At 39.9% G+C, this 22,940-nt stretch overlaps 1 protein-coding gene across 1 annotated transcript in view; it reads right to left on the bottom strand.

The window, feature by feature from the left end:
* LOC128733707 (autophagy protein 5) overlaps window positions 1–22,089 on the bottom strand; it is a 36,276-nt gene extending 14,187 nt beyond the window's left edge. The window contains exons 1-6 of the mRNA XM_053827475.1: window positions 21,708–22,089; window positions 21,547–21,646; window positions 21,375–21,480; window positions 21,189–21,313; window positions 21,031–21,128; window positions 19,977–20,082 (exon numbers count right to left, since the gene is read on the bottom strand). Of these exons, the coding sequence (XP_053683450.1) occupies window positions 19,977–20,082; window positions 21,031–21,128; window positions 21,189–21,313; window positions 21,375–21,480; window positions 21,547–21,646; window positions 21,708–21,857 (685 nt within the window). The 5' untranslated portion in view covers window positions 21,858–22,089. The remainder of the gene's footprint in view (window positions 1–19,976; window positions 20,083–21,030; window positions 21,129–21,188; window positions 21,314–21,374; window positions 21,481–21,546; window positions 21,647–21,707) is intronic.
* Between the last annotated feature and the right edge of the window lie 851 nt (window positions 22,090–22,940).

The following is a 22,940-nucleotide window of genomic DNA, read 5'->3' as shown; positions in this document are numbered from 1 at the left end:
AGTACCAGAACAGTTACGGGGCTAGTGCAACAATGCTACTGACTCTATCTAGCAGCATAGCCTAGCCTAAATTCGATTATACGACGACTGGTTAGGTAGACCACCCAGACAGACTCGAAGCTAACTGGGCGGTTATGTAACATACAACGATGTGTCAAGAACTTGTCTCCATTATACTCGGTCTAAGAATGCTAGTCGCCAATTCGCTAAGCGTCTCGACATCTGCAAATCGGCTTCAAGCAGGTCGAGTCATGTTGCACATTGGGCTCCTCTATTGCAGGTGCCAGTGGGGTTCTTGTAGAGAACGCATTTCGCTCTACAGTTCTTCGACATCTGTATGACGTGGGCGGCCCACCGGAGTCTATCGAATTTCGCTATATGCGCGATGGGAATGAATCTCTCCAAGTAGTGCGTGGAGCTCGTGGTTCCTGCACCACTCTCCGATTTCTATTTGTATTTCGCCAAAAACAGTCCGTAAACAAAGTTAACTAATCCAATTTAATTCGACTATGTATATTTATTCTTGACAGTGTTTTCGAAAACAGACACCGAGGAAACCTGCCAGTCGTAGGCGAAATACGTATCTGTCAGGAATAAATATACATAGTAGAATTAGATTGGTTTAGATTAGATTAGATCAGCTGATTAGCTTGTTCGGAAAACCGTTCTCGTGTATTATCTGCCATAGCGATCGACTCTATCGTACGTTGCCCAAAATTCACAAAAAAAACCACAACTTTCATCCACTCCTTCGGTTCTTTTACCTCTACCCAAATCCCTAAAATTATCTAATGAAATGCCGTTCCTAGTGGTTCATTGCCATTTTTGTCGAGTTCTGCCGGAGTCTTAAGGTGTCCCATTTGTCGCCGGACCTCTCCGAAATTGCGAGTGGAGACATTATTATCGTTTGTAAGCACTCCCAGGTTAACTTCTAGCCCGGTTCCCTTTTGTTATAAATATCGCCATTGAGATGTCCATCGAAGAATTGTTTCCACCTATCGACCACTTCGAAATTAACCCGGAATAGATGTTCTAGTTTTAAGCCTTCCAGTTAACCTCGAGGTTCGATGCTGGTCTAACAAGCCAGTCGTCGCATGTTCGAATCTCGACTGGGAGAGCCTGTAAGAGTAAATAGAATCGTAACACTAGCCCCGACATTATCCTGTACTCTCACAGCTAGCTGCGAAGTCTGTCATATAAAAAACAGAAAGTCAAGTTTCCACCGGTTCCTAAGGTTCCCGGCTGGTACCACGAGGAGGTAGGTATGGGAGTTGCTGGATAAAACGCTGAGGACCAGTTCTTTTGTCTTCTTCTTCAGCATAGAGCCGGGGTGGCTCGTGCTGTTTCAAGCACTCGTCTCCATTCAACTCGGTCATGGACCACTCGTCGCCAATTTCCTAGTCGTCTCACAAGTCGCAAATCGCTTTCGACCTGGTCGAGCCATCGTGCACGTTGGACCCCCCTGTTCCTGGTGCCGGTGGGGTTGTTGAAGAGGACTATTTTCGTCGCACTGTCGTTCGGCATCCTTACGACGTGTCCGGCCCACCGTAGCCTGCTAGCTTTCGCTAGATGTACGATGGGAGTCTCCCCAAGCAGTGCCTGTAGCTCGTGATTCATACACATCCGCCACTCTCCGCTTTCAGTTTGTACTCCGCCAAATATCGTGCGCAACACTTTCCGCTCGAACACGGCAAGGGTGCGTATGTCATCCATAAGCAGCGTCACGGCTTCAAGTCCATAAATAACTACCGGTCTAATAAGGGTTTTGTACATTGTTAGCTTCGTATGGCGGCGTATGCTTCCTGATCGTAGCGTTTTACGAAGGGCAAAGTAGGCCCGATTTCCCGCTCGGATGCGCCGCTCGATCTCCTTACTAGTGTTGTTGTCCGCGGTCACCAGCGATCCCAAATACACGAACTCCTCTACCACTTCTAGTTCGTCGCCGTCAACGGTTACCGTCCGTGGGAGGCGCGCGTTTGTTTCCTTTGAGCCGCTTCCTTTCATGTATTTGGTCTTCGACGCATTTATTTTTAGTTGTTGGAAGTTGGCTACCCTTGGTCTCTCGTTTCGTTGCCCGCTCGTCGGATCAACCCCAAGAGCGATGTTGAACAGCATGTAGGATAAACCGTCACCTTGTCTCAACTCTCGCCGCATCTCGAAGGGACTCGAGAGTGTCCCAGAGATGCGTACGAAACACCAACCAGTCGCATCAGTTTGTCCGGAAAACCGTGTTCGTGCATTATCTGCTATATCTTGTCTCGATCGACTGCATCATATACTGCTTTGAAATCAATAAAGATGTGATGCGTGGGCACGTTGTACTCCCGACATTTCTGCAAGATCTGTCGGATAGTAAAAATATGGTCCGTAGTTGCGCGAGCCCCCATGAAACCCGCCTGATAATTCCCTACGCAACCTTGTGCTATCGGTGACAACCGGCGTAACCGGACATTGTAGGCGGCGTTTACCAGCGTAATACCGCGATAGTTGCAGCAGTCTAACCGATCACCCTTTTTGTAGATGGGACAAACCACTGCTTCCATCCATTCCTCCGGTAGCTTTTCCTCCTCCCAAATCCTCGAAATAACCCAGTGTAGAGCCTTTGCTAGCGTTTCTCCACCATGTTTATGAAGCTCTGCCGGTAGGCCTTCCTTCCCAGCGGATTTATTGGCCAGCGCTTGTTGGCATTCTCCATCAAACCAATCATTTTGTGTACTCCGAGGCTCAATACCTAGTGCGGTAGCGGCCTCTCCGATGGCCGAGCGTATTCTGCCCCAACCGTCTTCGAGGTTTGAAGCACCTAACTCCTCGGAAGAAGGCAGTACCTCGTTAAGTACTGGCGCGTAGTTCTCGGCAGCTTGTGGGTTATCTAGCTGCCTGATGTTCAACCGAGGAGGGCGGCTTTGACGTGTCCGGTATACGGTGGACAGCTTTGAGCGCACATGTACTGCTACAAGGTAATGGCACAGATAAACAGACATAACTCTTGGAAGACAAATCAACAAAAATTATCGTACCTCACATTTAGCCTGAACACTAGCACCATCTATGATCGACATTCCCAAATATCCAATAGCAACATGGGTATCCCTCGAAGTAGCAAGTACTTTTTATAGAGTACTCCCCTTCTTTCGTCAATAAGCGCCACTTTGACCAAAACGGAGACATTCCCAACTAAGAACAAATTTGAAAAGACGGTTTAATCGGTACGAAGAATGGAAAACGAGTGTTATGTCTGTTTGTCTGTGGTAATGGCCTGAATCAATATCCGCACCCCGTCGGGAGCGTACGTTCGTGATGTGAAAAACCGGCCCTCTATGAGAACGTAGTCAATTTGGTTCATTGTACGTTGGTCAGGTGATCTCCTGGTGGCTTTGTGGATATCCTTGCGCGGGAAAAAGGTGCTTCGGATCACCAGGCCTCGGGAAGCTGCGAAGTTTAGACATCGTTGGTCGTTATCGTTGGTGTCGGTGTGCAGGCTATGGTGTCCTACCACCGGTCTATACATTTCTTCCCTACCAACCTGGGCGTTCATATCCCCGATGACGATCTTGATGTCCCATGACGAGCAGCTGTCGTCGTACGTTGCCTCCAGCCTCGCGTAAAACGCTTCTTTCTCATCGTCAGGTTTACCTTCGTGCGGGCAGTACACGTTAATGATGCTATAATTGAAGAAACAGCCCTTTATCCTCAATACACACATTCTCTCGTTGATCGCCTTCCAATCTATCACGGGATCCTGTATTCCGCCCAACACTACAAAGCCCGTTCCCAGTTCGTTGGTATTGCCACCGCTCTGGTCAAACTGAGACTTTCCGCCACGGATCTTCCATACCTTCTCTCCTTTGTGACAGATTTCCTGCAGAGCTACGATGCCGAGTTTGCGGGGTTCAAGCTGATGACCAGTATGGGGTCTATTTTAACGGGTGGCAAATAAAATTTTGGATTTATTTCTATGCTCCTATGCATAACAACAAACAAGCTCAGCAAGAAATGACAGTGTGTATGCATTAGCTTTCTCTCTCTCTCCTCTTGCTGCCAATATTTTTGACGTAGGACTACGTCTTACGGCAAGTTTTGAGATAGGGTGTCATTCCAAAAAATCGAAAAATGCGAGCGTCACGAAAAATGAAAGGTTTTGAGCGCTAATAGCTCAGCGGTTTTCCCATCGATTTTCAATATTCTTACACCAATCGATTGGAAAATCTTCTAAGAATTGACCCAAATAAAGAAAAGTGTGGATTCTTGATGTTGTACTATTGAAAAATTGAAAATAATGAACCTATGTTTTACCAGAATTCTCGCTTCGTGATTGGTTGTTGGAAATGACGTCATCAAAGTAGAAACGCGTTTTCACGCTTCGGCTTATAATTCAGTCAATTTTCAATAGATTTCCAAGATATTTACACCAATTGATCGGGAAATCGATTGAAAATATTGAAAATATAGAAAACTATTGATTTTGTTTTTGAAAACGAATTTGAAAAATTGTTGTTTTTGAATTGATTTTGAAAATTTGAATTATTTTCATATTTTTGCCTTCCCTCGTCAGTGCTTCCCTAGCACGGATGACAGAAATATATACGATATAAGCTATGGGTTAAGCTTCCTTATGATTGTATTTAATTTACGCCCTATAGAATCCGATCGAAAATTGTTGAGCTTCAGCTGTTGCTGCTTCCCACGGATAAGGCAACGAAGACATGCAAATTCACCAAGCGATGTGTTGGAGCTGGAGCACTCAATGATCGCTGCCGTGATGGAATATCTGGCAACAGGAGTTCTGGAATTGGGAGGACAAATGCTGCTCGCGACAACGAAACGATCAGAATTATCGTCACTTGCAGCTGGCCATCCGCAACAACGAAGAGTTGAACAAATTGCTGTCCCGTGTCACCGCTGCTATGAGAAGTGTCTTTTCGAACATTCAAACTGTTTTGTTGCTGCCCAAGAAGACGGAAAAGAAGGCTTAAGTTTCCAGCATATCACGTTGAAAAACCGTTCTTTTAAGAATGAAACATTTGTTCATGAAGATTTGAGGAATTTTCACTCACAGATTTAAATTCTATTTAACTTAGATTGATCTGATTATTCGCTTCTTTGCAATAATTTTAACCGATCACCTCGCGCTGCTGTTCGCTTGTTGCTGCTGGACGCTGGTTGCAGCCAACAAATGTACTAGCTCCAAGTAAATGTGTTCGGTCAAGCGTCAAAATAAATGAAATTGGATTTAATCAAATGAAAGAGTTTTAGTAACATCTTTTGCATCTTAGCAACACAAATTTATCCATACAGTAATAATACGTAGCGTAATTTTTCTTTGGCAGCAAAAGGCGAACGGCTCACTGGTAGCTTCGCTCTTTTGTTCAGACTGAAATTGAAATGCTCGATTTTTTATTTCACGTAGATAATAGAATGAAGAACCAAGAAAAATGGGCGTTGCTTGTCGCAATGCTCTGGTACATAATACGTGGTAAGCCGGCGAACAGCATTATTCAAACGCTAGCTGAGCTAGTGCCAACATCGTTTGCCAGGGCAAACGGGAGTCACGTTCGACTCGTGCACGTGTTCATCGGCGGCTGACCGTGTGACCGTGTGTTGGAGCTGAAGTTCCATTTCGCTGCCGTGATGGAATATCTGGCGACAGGAGTTCTGGAATTGGAACGACATATGCTGCTCGCGACAATAAAACGACCAGAAGCATGAAGCATCCCACGTCACTTGCAGCTGGCCACTTGGAGTGGTATTTCATCGTGATTCAGGACCATACACGGACGGTTTCGTTGATCTCATAGCTGCTGAGGCTTTCCGGTTGGTCCGTTGCAACAAGCCGTGCCTGGTTAGCGGTTATCGGTACTCCAATTTACCGAACAGAGAATTACATTAAATGCGTTAGTGCAAGTTTATTGCAAGCAGGAGTTATGATAATCAATCGGTTCTTTTAAGGACCACACAACGATTGAAGAGTTTATTATATTTTCTTGCCCAGTTAATACCATAATTAACACAGCCAACGAGGGAAAAGTTGAATTTTTCGCCATTGCGGACGACCAACCAATGATGGTAATAAGTTTTCTGGTCACAGGTGACATTTTCTGCGACTTCCAATACGTCTGCAGGTTGTAAATGCTTTATCCGTGTCCTTTTGTAAGCCGCAGAAAAGTTGCGCAAAATTTTCAACTTTTTGAAAACTCGCGCGTACCGTCTACCGATTACCAAAGGAAAAGCACTATTCAACGTAGAAACATATCATACAAATTTATTTACTGTTTGGTTTAGTTACTAACTTGGTTTCGTTTCAAATAAAATAGATTCAATCAATTCATGGATATAACTCCAAAATCGGTTGAGGATTGAATGTATACAATGTTTCTACTTTGATGACCGTTACGGATGTAGCTTGTATACATGAAGAATCGTATTATTATATACATGGATACATCCTACTATCGCTACAAAGAGACTTACGTGGTCCTACGTCACCTATGCGGTCGTGTCTTGTGCACAACCCCTCTGATTTTTTGTTTTGTTTATGCTTGCCCAGTTTAGCTCAAAATGGCGTAAAAACAAGAAGCATTTCGCGAGCGCGTTGCACACTTCTACAAATTGAACAAAGATCTCGGCAAAAAATATAAGGTACAACATTTTAAGAGCGAAAATGTTGCGGCTTCGACTATTTACCATATCCTAGAATCCCTCACAACTACGCGCAAGCAAGGTAGTGTAGAACAGCCAAAATTAGGGACGCAGAACGACTTCGTTTTCTTTCTCATGCCTTCAACAACAAGGATTCCGTGAGTGTTGTTTGAAGAAAATTTTCATCCCGTTTCAACAAAAACATCATATATGTAGACGGACAATACTACGTGTTTTGGCCGGATAAAGCATCATCGCATTACGCCAAAAAACACTATCGATTCTGAATACTCATTCGATCCCATTTGTACCCAAACACTAAAAATAAGTGGTAGGATTTATTCCCGTCATAGTAAGTAAAGCAATTCTAATTTTCATCATTTGTTGGATGTTTTTAATGAATACTCCAAAAGTTCTTGTGCTGATTTGACTAAAACACACTTACCTTCCGATCCGTGAACTTTGAAATCACCGAAAAGCGATTATTAAAGCATATTATTGAAATTACGCAACTGACTTTATTTCTTAAATTCGTCGTACCGTTTTAAAATCCGTCCATCACAATTTTTCATCGTCCGAACCAAAAATCACAACAATGTTTACGAAGCTAACGCGCATGTATTTGTGTAGGACGGCATGGCAAATGTTATTCTGCAAAATTTCTGCAGTTCAGGCAAGTTTTCCTGGCCCTTTCATTTATGAATGAGGGAAATTAATAATCGTTTTAATTTTTCTTCTCCGTCGCACGGAAAAACGTAGGAAATTTGGCTGGCAGGACTTCTTTAATGATAAAAAGCATTTAAATAGATCTCAGTTCACTTTGATTGATCGCCTATGATAGACCACAAACTCAAATATTAGGGAATGACTAGTTTTGCATTGTGTGTCATAAAAATGCTGATATTTTTAATAATTTGTGCTGGATATGACGGGAATAAGCAATTACGACGAAGCAGCAACATACCCAAAGACATATGCCCCAGTGGCCTCACCCGGGGCATTAAAGAGGACAGCTTCATGTAACTGAAGCGGCCCCGGTTTAAAGTCGGTGTTCAGCTTATTATTGATAAATTCGTATTGCGGAAAATCCACCTACTTAGAATCCCATACGAAAATTATTAACGTAGTTTTTTTTGCATCTCACACACACACATTTGCGATTTAGCAATTTGACGTCTCTGTTTATCTTCAATTTGATTCCTCTGTACACCCCTTTGTTTGGCTAGCATATCTTCATTGTATTGTTGAGTACAGGATAATTAATGTTCAAATATCAATTTGCGTAAAACTCGTAAAATTGCTGGGAAGCACAATACGGGTTGGGCTTTATAAATAAGCTATCAATATTTTGCAACGTTGTTTACTTTATTTCTGGTGAATTGTATTGGAAAATATTAACCAGTTACTAACTAGAAAAGCACCAAAAGTAGTTAGCAGCGCGATCAAACATCCAATATCTCACGATGCTGAATCACTTTTCGCGGAACCACCCCCGTGCAATGTTTCCGTACCGCAAATCTCTCATTCAACGGAAACAGAGTACGGGTGGTGGCTGGTGGTGGTTCGCTCCGCTAATTTATGATCATGTGAGCACGTTGCGAGGTGATTTACCGCTGCTGGGAGGAAAAAATAAGCTCAGTTCAATCAATTAACTCAGCTCACCAACAACACCGAACAGTAGCGCAGACACGTAGAGGTACATGCCGCCACACATACGCGGTGTCGGATCGCGGAAACCCGAAATGGGCAGAAGCGGTGGTTCACCAAATTTGCAATTGGCGAAACCGTTGCGAGCAAAAATCGTCAAATGCAAATGAGCATATAGGTGGTAGCAGGTACACCACATGATGAGGCAGTAATTGGGCGTGGCGTGATTTAGGAAAGCAAAAAAAACGACGAAAAAGACAGACACGCAAAATTTATATCTAACGCCTTCTGCCACGAAATTGGTTGCTACTGGTTGTGGTTGAGTCTCTGTATTGAGGGGGGAGGGGGTACGTAGGCCAACAAACATTGGCGGTGCCAAAATCAAATCACGTTCCACCAATCAGCATAAAAAATCGTCGAAGTCAATGTACGCAATTTTCGATTTGAAAAGATTATCAAATTGTAATTCATTTTGTATGTCATTTCGAGCCAATTCTCGAATCCTTCTATGGCTTGAATAACTTCTAATTTTTAATGCAAATATTTAGTAGAGCACAATAGGTATCTTTTTCTGCTACTTCTATTCTTGGATTTGCATAATGTAGCAAAAATCGACATTAAAATTCCCCCAACCATGATCACGGATTTGATCAAGACCGCGGTTTGCTATTCAACTTCTGACGAATTTGACAATTTCATTATAAAATCAATGTTAAGCCCCAGCAATCTACTTTGATGCTGCCTGTTCTCAACGCGACTGTAAGTTGCACTAATTCGGTACCTGTGACGAATTTCAGAAACCCCTCAGCCGCACCGATCCAGCCATTCCCACACTTTACCATGAAAATCGAAGCACATGTTTTGGAAATCATAATTTATGTAAATTTTTTATTATCTTCTCAACCGAAGAAAAACGTGAAAAGTGCACCGAAGTAGCAGTTGCTTGCTTACTTACTTGCCGGCAGGTACATATGGGAATCCTTAAACTAGAGAGCTTCGACAGGATACGTACCCAAAAAATTAGCATATTTTTCCTATATTAATCCACCTTTGTCGAAGACACTTGCCTTCTGTCCCATAAGGTGTATCGTTTTTTCCCAGATAACCTGCAACCTAACCTCTCCGTTTCCCGGTCGATCGGTAGGACCTGCAGCGACGATCCCAAATAACAATTACGATTTGGCAACTCCCCCTTCGGGTTCAGAAAATTACACCCGCCTGTACAGAATAAGTCAGTGCAGTGCAGTGTCGCAGAGGGCTCAGCACTGAAATCCGCTTTAGCAATGATTCCGGGACTCTATTATTATTACTGCTGTTATTATTACAGTGTGCGGCGATCTTTTCCATAACAATTGAACGCTTCAATTGCACTGCTTCTCGCTAGAGCCCGGGGCGCACAAAGGTCCTATCATCCTCTACTACACACCCCTAAGGGCGAAGAGGAACTTACAAAAGAAGGTGCCCGATTTTCTTTTCTTTTTTTTTTGTTCTTCATCCTTAACGACGACGACGCTTCGGTAATTTATTCATTTGTGAAGGCAATAAAATATTCACACCTTTCAAAAGAGAAAAAAAAACAACAGCGGCAAAATGTGTGACATTAGGGGACTAGCAGGGGAAAGCAAGCGGGAGGAAGGAACCGAAAAAGTGTACCGCTCGCTTTGAGGTCCTTGTCTTTTGCTGATTCTTTCTTTTTTTATTTATTTCAATAGTGCGCTATAGAAGATGGTAATTTTCGTCTTTATTTGCCTACAAAAGCGATGCTGTTTCGTCTTTCGTAACGTGGGCTAAGGAAAATTAGAAGTGCGATAAAAATTGCTGCTGTTTTTTTAGTTAAATTACATGTAAAGATCAGCGTCTGAGCTGATCAGATGTCTTAGGTCTGTTCGAAAGTAAAAATTGATGTTTCCATTGCTTGTTGGCGGTATTTAATTTATATTGGGTGAAATCCAACAAAAAAATCTCACAATGAATGATCAATCTTAAAAAAAATCAAAACTTCCACTAGCTTCCGAAGACTCAAATAATAATAAATCCAGAAACGGTGACGAAAAATATGGTAGAAAACGTCAGCATTAGACCATGAAATGACATTTTTCTGGCAGGCACCTACTAGTCAAGTCAATTGACTAGTTCATAGTCAATTTGAATTATTATGATAAGAATGTATCTTCCACTCTCAAACCAGATTGATTAGCTGAAATAATTCACCTCAGCCTTAATTTACGGCAGAATTTTCCTCTATCCGACTTGATCAAATTTATTTTTGTTTCGCTCGATTCTAAAATATCTCGCTCGTCTTATGTATGGGTCATTTCATCTCAAACGTACACAAAAATCGGAAAAATTGGATCCGACCATCAGCGATTTCAACCAAAGTTGGCATAATTGTTCATTCCGACCCCACAACCAATTTCCCAAGATATTATGCCGATTAATTAATCCCCCTAGCAGTGGCGCTATTTCCTTTTTTACAAATTTTCAAAAAAGTCAATTTTCGGGTTCAAATATCTCTGAAACAGTTTGATATGAAGACATGCCAATATACCTTTTCTATGGATTTTTGGCCACGCAATCGAATGATGTTATCAGTTTTTATTTAATTTATCAACATCATACATTTTTTGCAATTTAAAACGAAAAATGCGAATATCTCAAAACACCCCCGATTTTATTTTCAAATAAATATCAAAATGTTCACCAGAAAATTCTACATAAGAATCACTCAACTAGAAAAAACAATATTGGTAGTTTGGGAGATATGGCGTTTTGAATATCTGGGGCATGCGTAATTTTAACTGAATTGTTAACGAAAGTATGTTTAAACACGTCTACCTGAAACTTCCGGACATTTTCAAGGCTTAATAATGTATTTTAATGAAAAATATGCATTTTCAACATAGAATCAGCATAATAAATTTGGATGTTCTGGATTCTTTTGTATATATTTAAATAAAAGTAACAAATTCGTACAAATTTTTATAGTTTTATTATTTAAGTGTCCTAGTTATTTGAGCGATATAATGCATTATTATGTCGACTAATGTGGTATTTCAATCCTGACATTATTTGAAAGTTCGAAGTAATTTCGAAACAGCCAATTTTACTTATTTGTCCCTTGGTGGGAAACGCAAACGGCCCCGATTGTGAAACACCCATAGTTTTTTTACGTTTTTATTGTCCTAGTGCTGTCAAGTTACTACCAACGTCTAGTCTCATAGTAATATAACTTTTGAGTAAACACCGTTCAAACTTCAACATTTACTATGCTTTGTAGGAAACGTATTTGAAAAAACACCCAAAAAAGTTTCTTCGCATGTTTTGCAATTGATTATTTTGTGTACCAAATGGAATAAAAAAGGTCAGGTAAAGGCATATAAGCTTAATTTTGGACCTCTATTTCATCACACAGACAAATTTTAGGTAAAATAATTGACTCAAAAATTATTATATATTTTTTTTGCAATATGCCCACCGCCCCGGTTATGAAACAGTCGAGTTCCCCGGTTGTGAAACATCTAGAAAATCAATTATTTTATACTTCATTGATCATACATTACTTTAATTGTGGCATTATGAGTCTTTATGGCAGTAGGATTCATTTAGGTTTAGCAAAACCTCAATTCCTTGTAACACATACACACTTAATTCCAAAATAAAGTCTCGGTAAAGTAAAATACCGAACTACACAAAAATAGGTCTGTTTTCCCGTAATATCGGTAAACATTTCTCGTTTTACCGTAACTTGGAATATTATTTTACTGAGATATCGGAAATGAAGCTTATTTACCGAGATATTGCAATCTTCTTTGCCGAGAAGATCAGTAAAACAGTAAATCCCCGAGCTCAGTAAAATAAAGTGCCGAATCTAGGTACCGTGGACCCCCGTTCGTTTGACCATTTTTAATCTGAACACTTTTTAATTCGAACCCCGTTGGTTTGCACGACGTGCAAATTAAAAATGGTTCAAATGTCATTCTCAACATGACATAATTTGTTTATGCAGACAATGCACATAAACACGATTCGTTTGTACTGACCTAGCGTGTTCACATTTCGTTTTCCTAACGATTAAGAGAGAAATCCGATCGGAAAATGCAATATTCGCACTTGTAACTGCCAACTAAAACAAACCACCAAAACAATAACAAAGATCAGGGCGGCCAGTTCACACAGGTTTCAGCATATTTCAGGTTACCAGTTGTTCAAATTAAAAAGTAACCCCGTTAGTTTGCATGAGGAATCGTTCAAACGAACGGGGGTCCACTGTACTTCAATATCGTTTTAACGAAATTTCGTTAAATGCTACTGAAAAAAGCCACAAACTGTTTTACCGTGATTTCAGAAAGCAATGTCAAAAATTAACTGTGCGCGATCGATAGCAGTTTCGTTACCGGTGAAGTTGAAATTGTGAAAATTCTAAACGCGTATCGGCATCTCTTCAAAGAAATTTCGGATGGTAAATGGAATGTTTATAAATGTGTGAATGTTTTAACTTAACGCATAAATTCTTGCAGATTTTTTTCGATCCCTGGCTATCATTCGGTTTAAGTAAGCGCACGCGTGGTGCAGCCGCAATACAGGAAAATCCTTTAAACGGGTTGGTGCAATGGATTGGAGTAAGCTTTTTTAATTACTGTACTGAATTTTGGAAGATAAAATATGAAAAACATTTCTCTAGGTTGACGATTCCCTCCCAACCCATAACGTGAATCCAGTGCTCATAATTCGGGGTGAGATGTTGCAGTGTGGAGGCCAATGCGTCATCTCATGGAAAGAATACAACACTCCCGTTGGCTGCCATGCAGTAGTAGGCTTTCTTAGACTATGCGAATGCTACGATGTATTTGCCACCAACTGCATGACCAACGACAAGCAATTCTTTGTGTTTATCAGAGAAACAATTTTTTCAGTAGGTAAATCAACCACTACAGGTGAAAAATTTGCTCGTTCTACCTATTAACTTTGCCTTTATATTTCAATAATTTATACTATTAACTATACTATTACACTGTTAAACTGTTAAACAATAATTCTTTAAAATAAAAAAATGCGCATATTGGTTAATTATGATAGTTTTATGGTTTTATTCAAAATTTTATTGATTTTCATAAGCTTATTAAAAATACCGAGTTTTCAGCATATTAATACCGTAGTTCGGCATTTTCGGTTAGTGTTTTACAGAAAATCTCGTTAAAATTTGACAGTTTGGGTCGCTTACGCTTTACGAATATTCGGCAATTTTAGCCGAGTTTCAGTATTGATTACCGGATATCTTGGAAAAATAATACCGAGATTGTCGGTAAAGTTTGACAGTTGTTTGATGTTTTGGATTTCCAAGATCTCGGTGTTTCAATGTTTTACCGAGATTTTCACCGAGATCTCAGCTGTTGGGATCTCGGCAATTTATTTTACCGTGCTCGGTGAAAAAATCTAAGTGTGTATAATAGGAAACCGCATTTCAAATGCGCCAATATGACTGCTTGCTTTTTTACATGCATTTTTTGCGATTCAGATTTAGACGATTAAACGAAGAAATTGATCAATGATTTTGTATTTTTAGTATTTTCCATGAATAAATTATTCTAATTTTTGATATTCCTTTGATATTTCTATATTTTCTTTTCTTTTCTAACGATTTCTCGAGGTGTTTCACAACCGGGGACACTTTTTTGGCCACAAAAAACCATGTTTTGAAATTTTGCTATAACTTTTGTGTTTTAAACAAAAACCACATACTTCCTTTGGCAAAAAGATAAGTATACGTCTAAACTTTCCAATGCTTTGAACAGATTCAAAATTGGATGATTCGATCAAAATGTATGACCAAAAAACAAAACCTGTTTCATAACCGGAGACATTCCCCTACCTCCCCCTCCCTTTTTTAGCGACCAGCCCGCTTTTGTCAACCCCCTGTGCTGATTTACTTATGTCAAGAAACATGTACGCCAAGTTTAATCAAGAACAGTCAAGGACTTCCGGAATTATGGCGCAACTCATTTACTTTTGTATACTTAATAGAGATGCTAATACCGGGCGGTATTTCGAAAACCGGTTTTTCGGTATTGATAAACTCAATACCGGTAAAACCGGTAAAAGTGAACACATTAGAAATTAATTTAAAAAATTTAAAAACTGTATGATTTCAATAATTTAATTTCTTTTGATATAACTAGTTGACAGGTTTATTTAAAAAAATATCTGCTACCGCAAAGAGTGTTGTTTATCATGTCATCTCTTAAACAAGAACAAATTTTACTGAATAAGCTTCCGGATTTAAAGAATCTTTAATCGGCGTCCACCGGAAAAGACGTACAGACCGAGCGTTAAATTATCTATATGGTAGGAAAACCGTGTTCAAGAACTTTTAAACCGCTTAGGACATTTAAGTTAAACTAATATTAAAAGTCCAGTTGATTTGGTTCCTCTGTATGTTCGGCTTCTGTATTTATTACATTACATTTCATGTTAGTAAAGCATCACAGAACTTCGCTTACCTTATCAAAACATCCTTGATGTCTTAATAAATACTGCAGCCATTTGTTATTAAATTAAATCACTAAGGGTGCAGTTAATTATAAAACGAATAAAGTTAAATATACGAACTCTTCGTGAAATTAGACCAATACAGTGAATAGAACAGTAGTTGTGCGATAGATGAAGTGTGTTCGGAAAGCAGCTCTAGAGTCGTAGAGTCAGTTTAGTAGAGTTTGCAATTTTTCCGGTACAGTAATTCGACAGCAGCCAAAATTTTTCATGAATTTCTCATCGGTTAAGTTAAGCGCATGCTTGCTTTTAAGATCGGTCAAAGACGTGTGAACTGTAGATTAGAGCTCGTAGAATTGGCGTAGCACTGCTATTTCAATTTGTACTAGTAATCGAAGAAATTCCTCTTCCGAGGTGTGTTCTGACATTTATCAAGAGCACTCCGTTTTTACTGAAGATTTTCGGAAGAGCTTCACTGTATATCACACAGTTTTATTCGTGACTACGAAACTAAAAGAGATCTTTTAGTCAAGCAAAATAACTTCCTTCTGATTTTTTCTCGCAAAAAACAAAAAACATATATCTTCAACTTCATAGTCGCCGATTGTCGCACAATATTCTTAATTGCATTTTTATCAAATTGGATACCATAGGTATTCCGAGGTTTCTCCTATGGAAAAATTAAATATAAATCTTAAAACTGAATTCTCCCTTTATGCTTAAAATTTTTAACAGCAATGTAGGTTTCTGCAGTTGTTATTTGAAAATTGATCATGTAAAAAACAAATACCGAAAATACCGGTTTTTGGTCGTGAGAAAACCGGTATTTCGGTAATGGAAAATAGCACGGTAATACCGGTAATACCGGTATAGCATCCCTAATACTTAAATATGTTAAAACCAGACATATTCATAGTTGATTTATTTGAGATAGACAAAAATCTACTCTCCAATTTTTTGATATTATGCACAAAAAATCACGATCTTTCAAACGCAATCAATCGATTTTAATTCTGCTTGCACCTTTCTGAGAAACTAACATTTGAAAACGGCCTATTTTTATCATAACATTTAATATAAGTGAAGAAGTAAAGTAGATAGCCAATTTCTTTTTTCACCAAAAGTTGCGTCTTATTGAGCCTCAAAAGTCATCTAAAAAGTGTTTTGCGAGAAATGCAAAATAAAAAAGTTATGGAGAAAAATCGCAAAATAGCAGGGTCACCCTAACTTGACTCAGGAAAATCGCCCTAATATGGAAACGGTTCGAGATAGAAGGATTTCGTCTTCTGCAATATTACTCAAAATACTTCAAGCTATAAAATTGCTGAAGTGAATATCGCTCTATATTGTTTTGTTTTGAAGATAATTTCTGGATCTTGGTTAATTTAAGGGTCACCCTAAAATAGCTCATGCCAAAAAAGCGGCATCCTAAATTAAGATTTTGTTGCTAAGACGTAAATAGTCTAAAATCAACGACTACTGAGTAAACAATTTTTTACACCTAATTTGGCTTTCTGGACCATAGTGCAGTCATTGGAAGACATAGTCTTCATCTGTCGACCAATGATAACGGTCTGAGGCTCATAACTTTTGCCACGACCAGAGGAATGACCATCTGTAGCACCTACTTTCCACGTTTGAATATTCGAAAACACACCTGGAGGCATCCGAATGGAGACTAATTCTCAGATCGATCATGTCTTGATTGACGGTCGACACTATTCGAATGTCATCGATGTCCGGTCTTTTCGAGGACCAAATATTGACTCTGACCACTATCTCGTAGTGAGTAAGATTCGCGCAAGGCTGTCGAATACGGCGAAGGCTCGCACTGAGAGGACGCTGCGTTTCAGCATCCAGCGATTGACAGTAGATGGCGCTGTAGTGGAGTACGCGAGGAAGCTTGATCAACAAATCGCAGAGCAGCAAGTACGACACACGGAGTTTCTACAAAGTCCAAATGCAGGAAATTTGCCATACCTGTGATGTACAATGATAGTGCTGGCAATCTGCTTGCTAACTAAACGGCGGTAGCCGCCAGGTGGAAGGAGCACTTTCAGACACTGTTGAATGAAGAGGTAAACGCGAAGATCAGCAGGGACAGGATAAGAATTGCAAGCGATGGCCAAACTGTGGAGCCATCAACACAGGAGGAGGTTAAGAAGGCAATTAGTGAGCTGAAAAACGGTAAGGCTGCAGGGTAGGACGGTATCCCGCCTTGAACTTCTGGAAGCGGGGATCATTGTCAGGATCTGGGAGGAAGAACAAATCCCAGCAAACATTTTCGTACGTATATCAAAGTAACAATTATGATATATGTACCAATATATATCTAGAAAAATCGCATTCGATGCACGAAACCAGCATATGCGTACTGTTTTGGAGGCGATACACGTACTGTAAATTATATGAAAACATTTCACATTCATAAGAATTTGTTTACGATGAAATCCGACTCAACATGATTAGTTCCATAATGCTATACAATTCTGTGACGAAAATCGTATGTGAATCAGTTACTATCATTTTGTACGAATAAATGTAAACTAGGGTGCGCTTTATTAAGCTTTATGTACCATTTCGAGTTTGTTTAGCGATATTTAAGATGGTTTTCACACATTATTATACGATTTGTGGTTTGCTCGGATGCCGGAGGAGTGGTTGGATGGCATCATTTGCCCAATTGTTAAGAAGGCGCATCGACTCGAGTGTAAAAACTATCGAGGAATTACACTGCGCTCAATTCTGCTTATAAAGTGCACTCCCGTATCCTGTTCTGCAGACTGAGACCGATAGCGGAGTCCTTCGTCGGCGAGTACCAAGTTGGTTTTCGTAAGGGTCGCTCCACGACGGATCAGATGTTTACCCTGCGCCAGTTGCTAGACAAGTTCCGGGAGTACAACTTGCAGACACATCATCTGTTTGTGGACTTTAAGGTGGCGTACGATTAAGTCAAACTAAATGAGCTGTGGCAGATAATGCACACGGGTTTTCGACGAAACTAGTTATGCTGATTCGTACGACGCTGGAAGGTTCCAAACCATACGTTAGAATAGCGGGTGAGACTTCAGCCGCTTTCGTGAAGTTGGATAGACTGAATCAAGGGGATGCACTCTCTAACCGGCTATTCAACATTGCCTTGGAAGGTGCAATACGAAGAGCAAACATGGAAATGAATGGAACTATCATCACGAAATCTCACATGCTTCTTGGTTTAGTGGATGACGTCAATATCTTTGGAATCAACCGTAGACCAGTGGAAGAGGCCTTCAGGCTTTTTAAAAGGGAAGTGGCGAGATTGGGGCTTATCATTAACACCACTAAAACGAAGTACAACGGCAGCCCAGGACCGACAGTACTGGAGGACCATAATTTGTTCGGCGCTGGATTGTAAGTACACAACGTACTGTTGGGGGCCGTGAACTAATTACGTAGGGCATAATGGGGGGAGAGGGGGCTCCGCGAAATCTTTCAAAATTTTATTTGGGGGGGAGGGGGGTTTAATCATTTCTTACGTAAGATTTTCCCATAGTTCTTTGTACGCTACTTGACGAGGACACGTGTTCAGACGAGTGGATCAATGCGAATTAAGTGAAAGTTAGTGAGTTTCTGAGTATACACCAACATATAATGACAACCTCAATGCTGAAATACGTTCTGTTGTTTAGTGAGTCATAAAGGAATTTACAACAGATAATTGATATTGTTTGTTTTTTTATGAATTTGTTTGAACTTCGGTTTTAATGAACTTGTTTGAACTTTGTTGACTGTTTCAATATTCTTTCAATGTCTAACTTTTTAAATAAAACTTGAATTTTACTCTTTACTAATTAAAAGTTTAATCTAACTCGTTTTACTGGCGGGACGACGAAGTTGATGCTATTGAGTTGATGATTGCCTTTTTGTAATCCGATAATAATACCTCAGGATTCAAATCGATGCCAATATTTTCGACTGTTTCTACAATCATAGCATATACTTAACAATACAATACCTCAACCTTGGATATGATAAAAGCATGATCCATAGAAAAAATATGTTCAATGGACGGTGCACAGCTACCGTGAATGGTAAATAGTTGATGGAACAAACCTGGTACACTATTATCAAATGTACATTATATTACCCATAATTTGAGAGCTGATAATTGTTTTAAACCTTCTTTAATCACAAATATGAGTTCTCTATCCTTGTCCTCACTAGTATCGACCAACAGGAATCTATCGTCACTCATCGTTGTCGACAGCTCTTGGGGCACAACGAACCCCTCCAAAACTTCTAGCTCTTTATAGTAAGTCTGGATAATATCAGCACGTGCACGTTTTACTATTTTGCGTTGAGCATTTAGGAAAAGCTGTTGTTGTACAGAGTCTGAGAAATGATGACGAAACTTGAACTGTTTTCGATAGTATGGATTGATCCTCTATTGCTCTTTTTTAGGCTGGTTCTGAATTTCATATGTTAAAAATGTATTGGATCGCACTCGTGATTATGCTTCTTTTTTGACGTGATGTGATGTATTCCATTTCATTTTTGGGTGATTACTCGTGATGAATGGACCTATAAATGATTTTTTATAAGCTCGACTTTTCCTATTTTCCCTAAAAACACCAATAAAAATATCAATTCAGTATTAACAAGCACCATTCGATGACTTTTTCTCCCAAATTTTTACTTTCAAGTCAGATAATAGTACTGAAATGGGTTTGAATTTCATAATGATACGTCAATCAACAGTTCCCGTATGCTTCTCGGAATCTCACCTTTTAAGTTTTCTATTTATTTGTCTTTGAAAATTAAACAACCTGAACGGAGAGCCCCTAGCTGTGAGCCGCATAACAAGAGGTGTCAAGCTTTAGTCCCACTAGTTCCGTTTAATTTACGAACAAACAAGAACCAACTGGGCTTCTTCGCCGAGCAAATTTGTGATATTCTAAACGTGCACCATGGGAATTAATGTACAGTTCGCACGTTTCTTTCCAGTGCGTCGTCGAGGTCGAGGTCGCTTTGTTTCGTTTCGGAAAAAGGCAAATTTTTTGTACGCATCTGTGCGCTCAGGTACCTAGAGAGAGCACAACCCGGCGTTCGGTGCTGTCGGTCAAAGTGTAATTGAACCTCTCGCAGGCAAACATATTCGGCCCGGATAAGGTGTCAAGGAAATAAATATTTGCAACCATATGAGCATAGAGCAAGCGAACACCACCTACCTGCTTTCCGGACAGGTGTCGAGAAGTCTTCCAGTAAGTCCTGCAGGGTGCGTTTCTGGCCCGTTTCGGTGCTGGGCGCGACTAGCTTTTGCTGGTAAGTGCCGTCCTGTGAAAGGAAAAGTCGGAAATTATGCGAGTTGAATCGTTTTTCTGAATGAAAAATTTGATTTGAGACGATCTCACGACTCAGGCTCGGGAAAAGATCAAAATTGACAACCACAAACAATGGTAAATTTTTCCAAGTTCACGTTTTTAAGTGAATTATAAAGATTATAGCAATACGCTGTCCTTCCTTAGCGTTGACAAATTTATTGCAAAATTCTAATGACAAGTTAGTAAAGTAAGGCCACTGCAAATCATTTTCAAAGTTTTTGTCACCCCCCCTTTGGAAATTGGCCTGAAAAATCGGGGGGCAAAAAAATAATTTGTAGAATAGGAGTTAAATTTTTTTTTAGAATCAATTGTCTGTGGGCTCTATAGCCTGAAAAACTTGAAAAATGAGTGTACGAGTTGAGCTAACGCTTCTAGCACGAAATAGAAATGGAAGTTCAAACCGTGGAATTTCCGAAACTCGGCAAAAAAAATTTTCTTTCGTTTTTGTCTTTTTGTTCGTAGATTTTTGCATGAAAAATAATAACGTACTTATTAAAAGCAAGAATAGATTTGGTTTTCACGTTTAAACTTTAAGTAAAAATGCCTAAAATCCATATTTTTTTTGTTCGATTAAAAAATTCTGTTTTTTTTTTCAACCCTCCACCATTCCCCCCTTTCAATGGCCCAACACCGGAGGGACAAAAACTTTTTTAAATATTTGTAATGGCCTAATTGACTAACTAAAATGTTTTGAATAACATACTTTGTTTATCAGTTTCTAATTTTTTAATTTTCAATTGCTATCGATATTTTGAACACCTCTAAAGACTAATAAGACCAGTTACCTAGCAATAACCCCTTAAAGTAGGCAACCGCCTAATAAAACGCTAGGCCAGAATCTTATTGGAAACATGCTGAGCAATAAATTGACAGAAATAAAACTGAGAAATAGAACACTAACCTCGGCATAACATCGAACTGGAATGTGCTTGAAACCGTCCTGATCCGGAATAGGTTCCATCAGTCTGCGATTGACGGCCCAAAATTGATCGAACTTGTCTACGAATGAAAAATATTCAGTTCGAACGCTCGACCTTCAACAAACCAATGCAAACCAACCGTTTACCAATCCCAACCAGAGCTGGTTGTGGTCCTTTTTCTGCATCGCTGAAACCACCTGGCCGCGGTGTTTCAGCACGTCCGCTTCCTTCAGACTAGACATAAAATGTGATTCGACAATGTCTCTGAAAACACAGTTAATTTAGGGCAAAACATTCACTTGATTCTTGGTAATAACCGTCCTACTTATTTGGACACCGAAATAGGACATCTTCGGGAAACTTGGAAAAGTGGACTGTGATGTGCCAAGGCAGGATGGCTTCATTGCCGACTAGAAGATCAAACAGCACTCCTGTAGCAAAGCAAAGCAAATTCTATGTAAATGAACCACTAAATATTTTCAATTTTCGAGAACTACCTATTGGGTAGTGCCACTTAAGTGGAGTTCCGTTACTGTCCAGCCACATCTCTCCATCCTGCAACTCATTGGATACAAACTTCAAAAAATGCTTCCGCACCTAAAAATATTATCAAACATTTGCTCTGACCGGTCTCGAATCACCGCACGTGCTAACTCACCTTATCAGTCACCAGCGGAAAGTAACTTAGTCTGGGAATCAGCAGAAAATACTCCTCCGGCGTCACGTCCGTTTCGTCCGACGACAGTTGAAAGTGAATCGGAATTTTACCCTCCCAAATTTCACGCAAAATTTCCCTATCATTTGCCATCCTGGGTCGGCTCGCGGCTCTTTAGTAGACAACAGGAACAGCCCGTGGCGATGTTCGACGTTCAAGGTGAAATAAAACAAAAATGCCACACTTCAACCGGCAAGACTAGTTCCGAACATATAGGATACAGCGTAACCGGTTTGTCACTGTATTCAAGCTTACTTTTGCTGTACAAATTAGAAAACACTCGTTTAGTTAGCCGATTTACAATTTTAGTAAAACGTTTGTTTTGGTTCCTTCAGTTTCTTTCTTGTTTTGAAAAGCGAGAAGCAGACTGACGTGCATGAATGATGATGCGCACGCGAAACGTCATTTTTTGCATCAACTCACGGTCACTCACGACTCACCACACCGGAGGAAAAAATACACTGAACCAAAATAGTGTCAATGTGATTTTCAATACACCACTTAAAAACACCAAATTGCTTTATGCAATCCGCAGACTGGAACTGATGTATTTGCCGTGATGCTCCTATGCCTATCCAAGTAACAATTTCCCCAAGTAACCATAAGCATTAATCCAAAACCGTATATTGGAAATAATTCTGCATCCCAAGTGCCAAACTTTTGTATATTAGCAATCTTAATGCTTATAAAACGTATATTAACATTGTTGATGCATAGAAGCATTAACGTAAATCAGCATTAAAGAAAGCATTACCGTGTACCCCCGTTGGTATAACTTACTTTAATCTGAACATTTTTAATCTGTACCCCGGTGGTATGAATGCATTCACATTAAAAACCGATCAAGCGTCACACACAATTGACGTTAAAGTTGACCGGTAAATCAAAAAAAAGCAAAAAATCTAAATGCGTTTCCTCTTGCTCAGGAGCTTTGGCAATAAAGCTCATATGCAACTTACCTCTCTCCAGCACTCAAAATAGACCATTTTAGTCGAAACCGCCGAACCAATTTCGTCTTCTACAAACCGAACGTTTAGAATTCACGCATGTTTGAAATGTTTTCAAAACGTTTGTTTTCGTCAAATCAAAACAACAAGCTCATAGGGTGCGCGTCTTGCGCGTATGTGAAAATGAATAGAGTTACCAAATATTCAGATTAAAAATGAACTCGCCCAA

The sequence above is a fragment of the Sabethes cyaneus genome, chromosome 2 (genome assembly GCF_943734655.1).
Source record: "Sabethes cyaneus chromosome 2, idSabCyanKW18_F2, whole genome shotgun sequence".
Taxonomy (NCBI): Eukaryota; Metazoa; Arthropoda; class Insecta; order Diptera; family Culicidae; genus Sabethes; species Sabethes cyaneus.
Note: the sequence above shows the minus strand (reverse complement) of the source record. Positions and strands in the feature narration are given on the sequence as shown.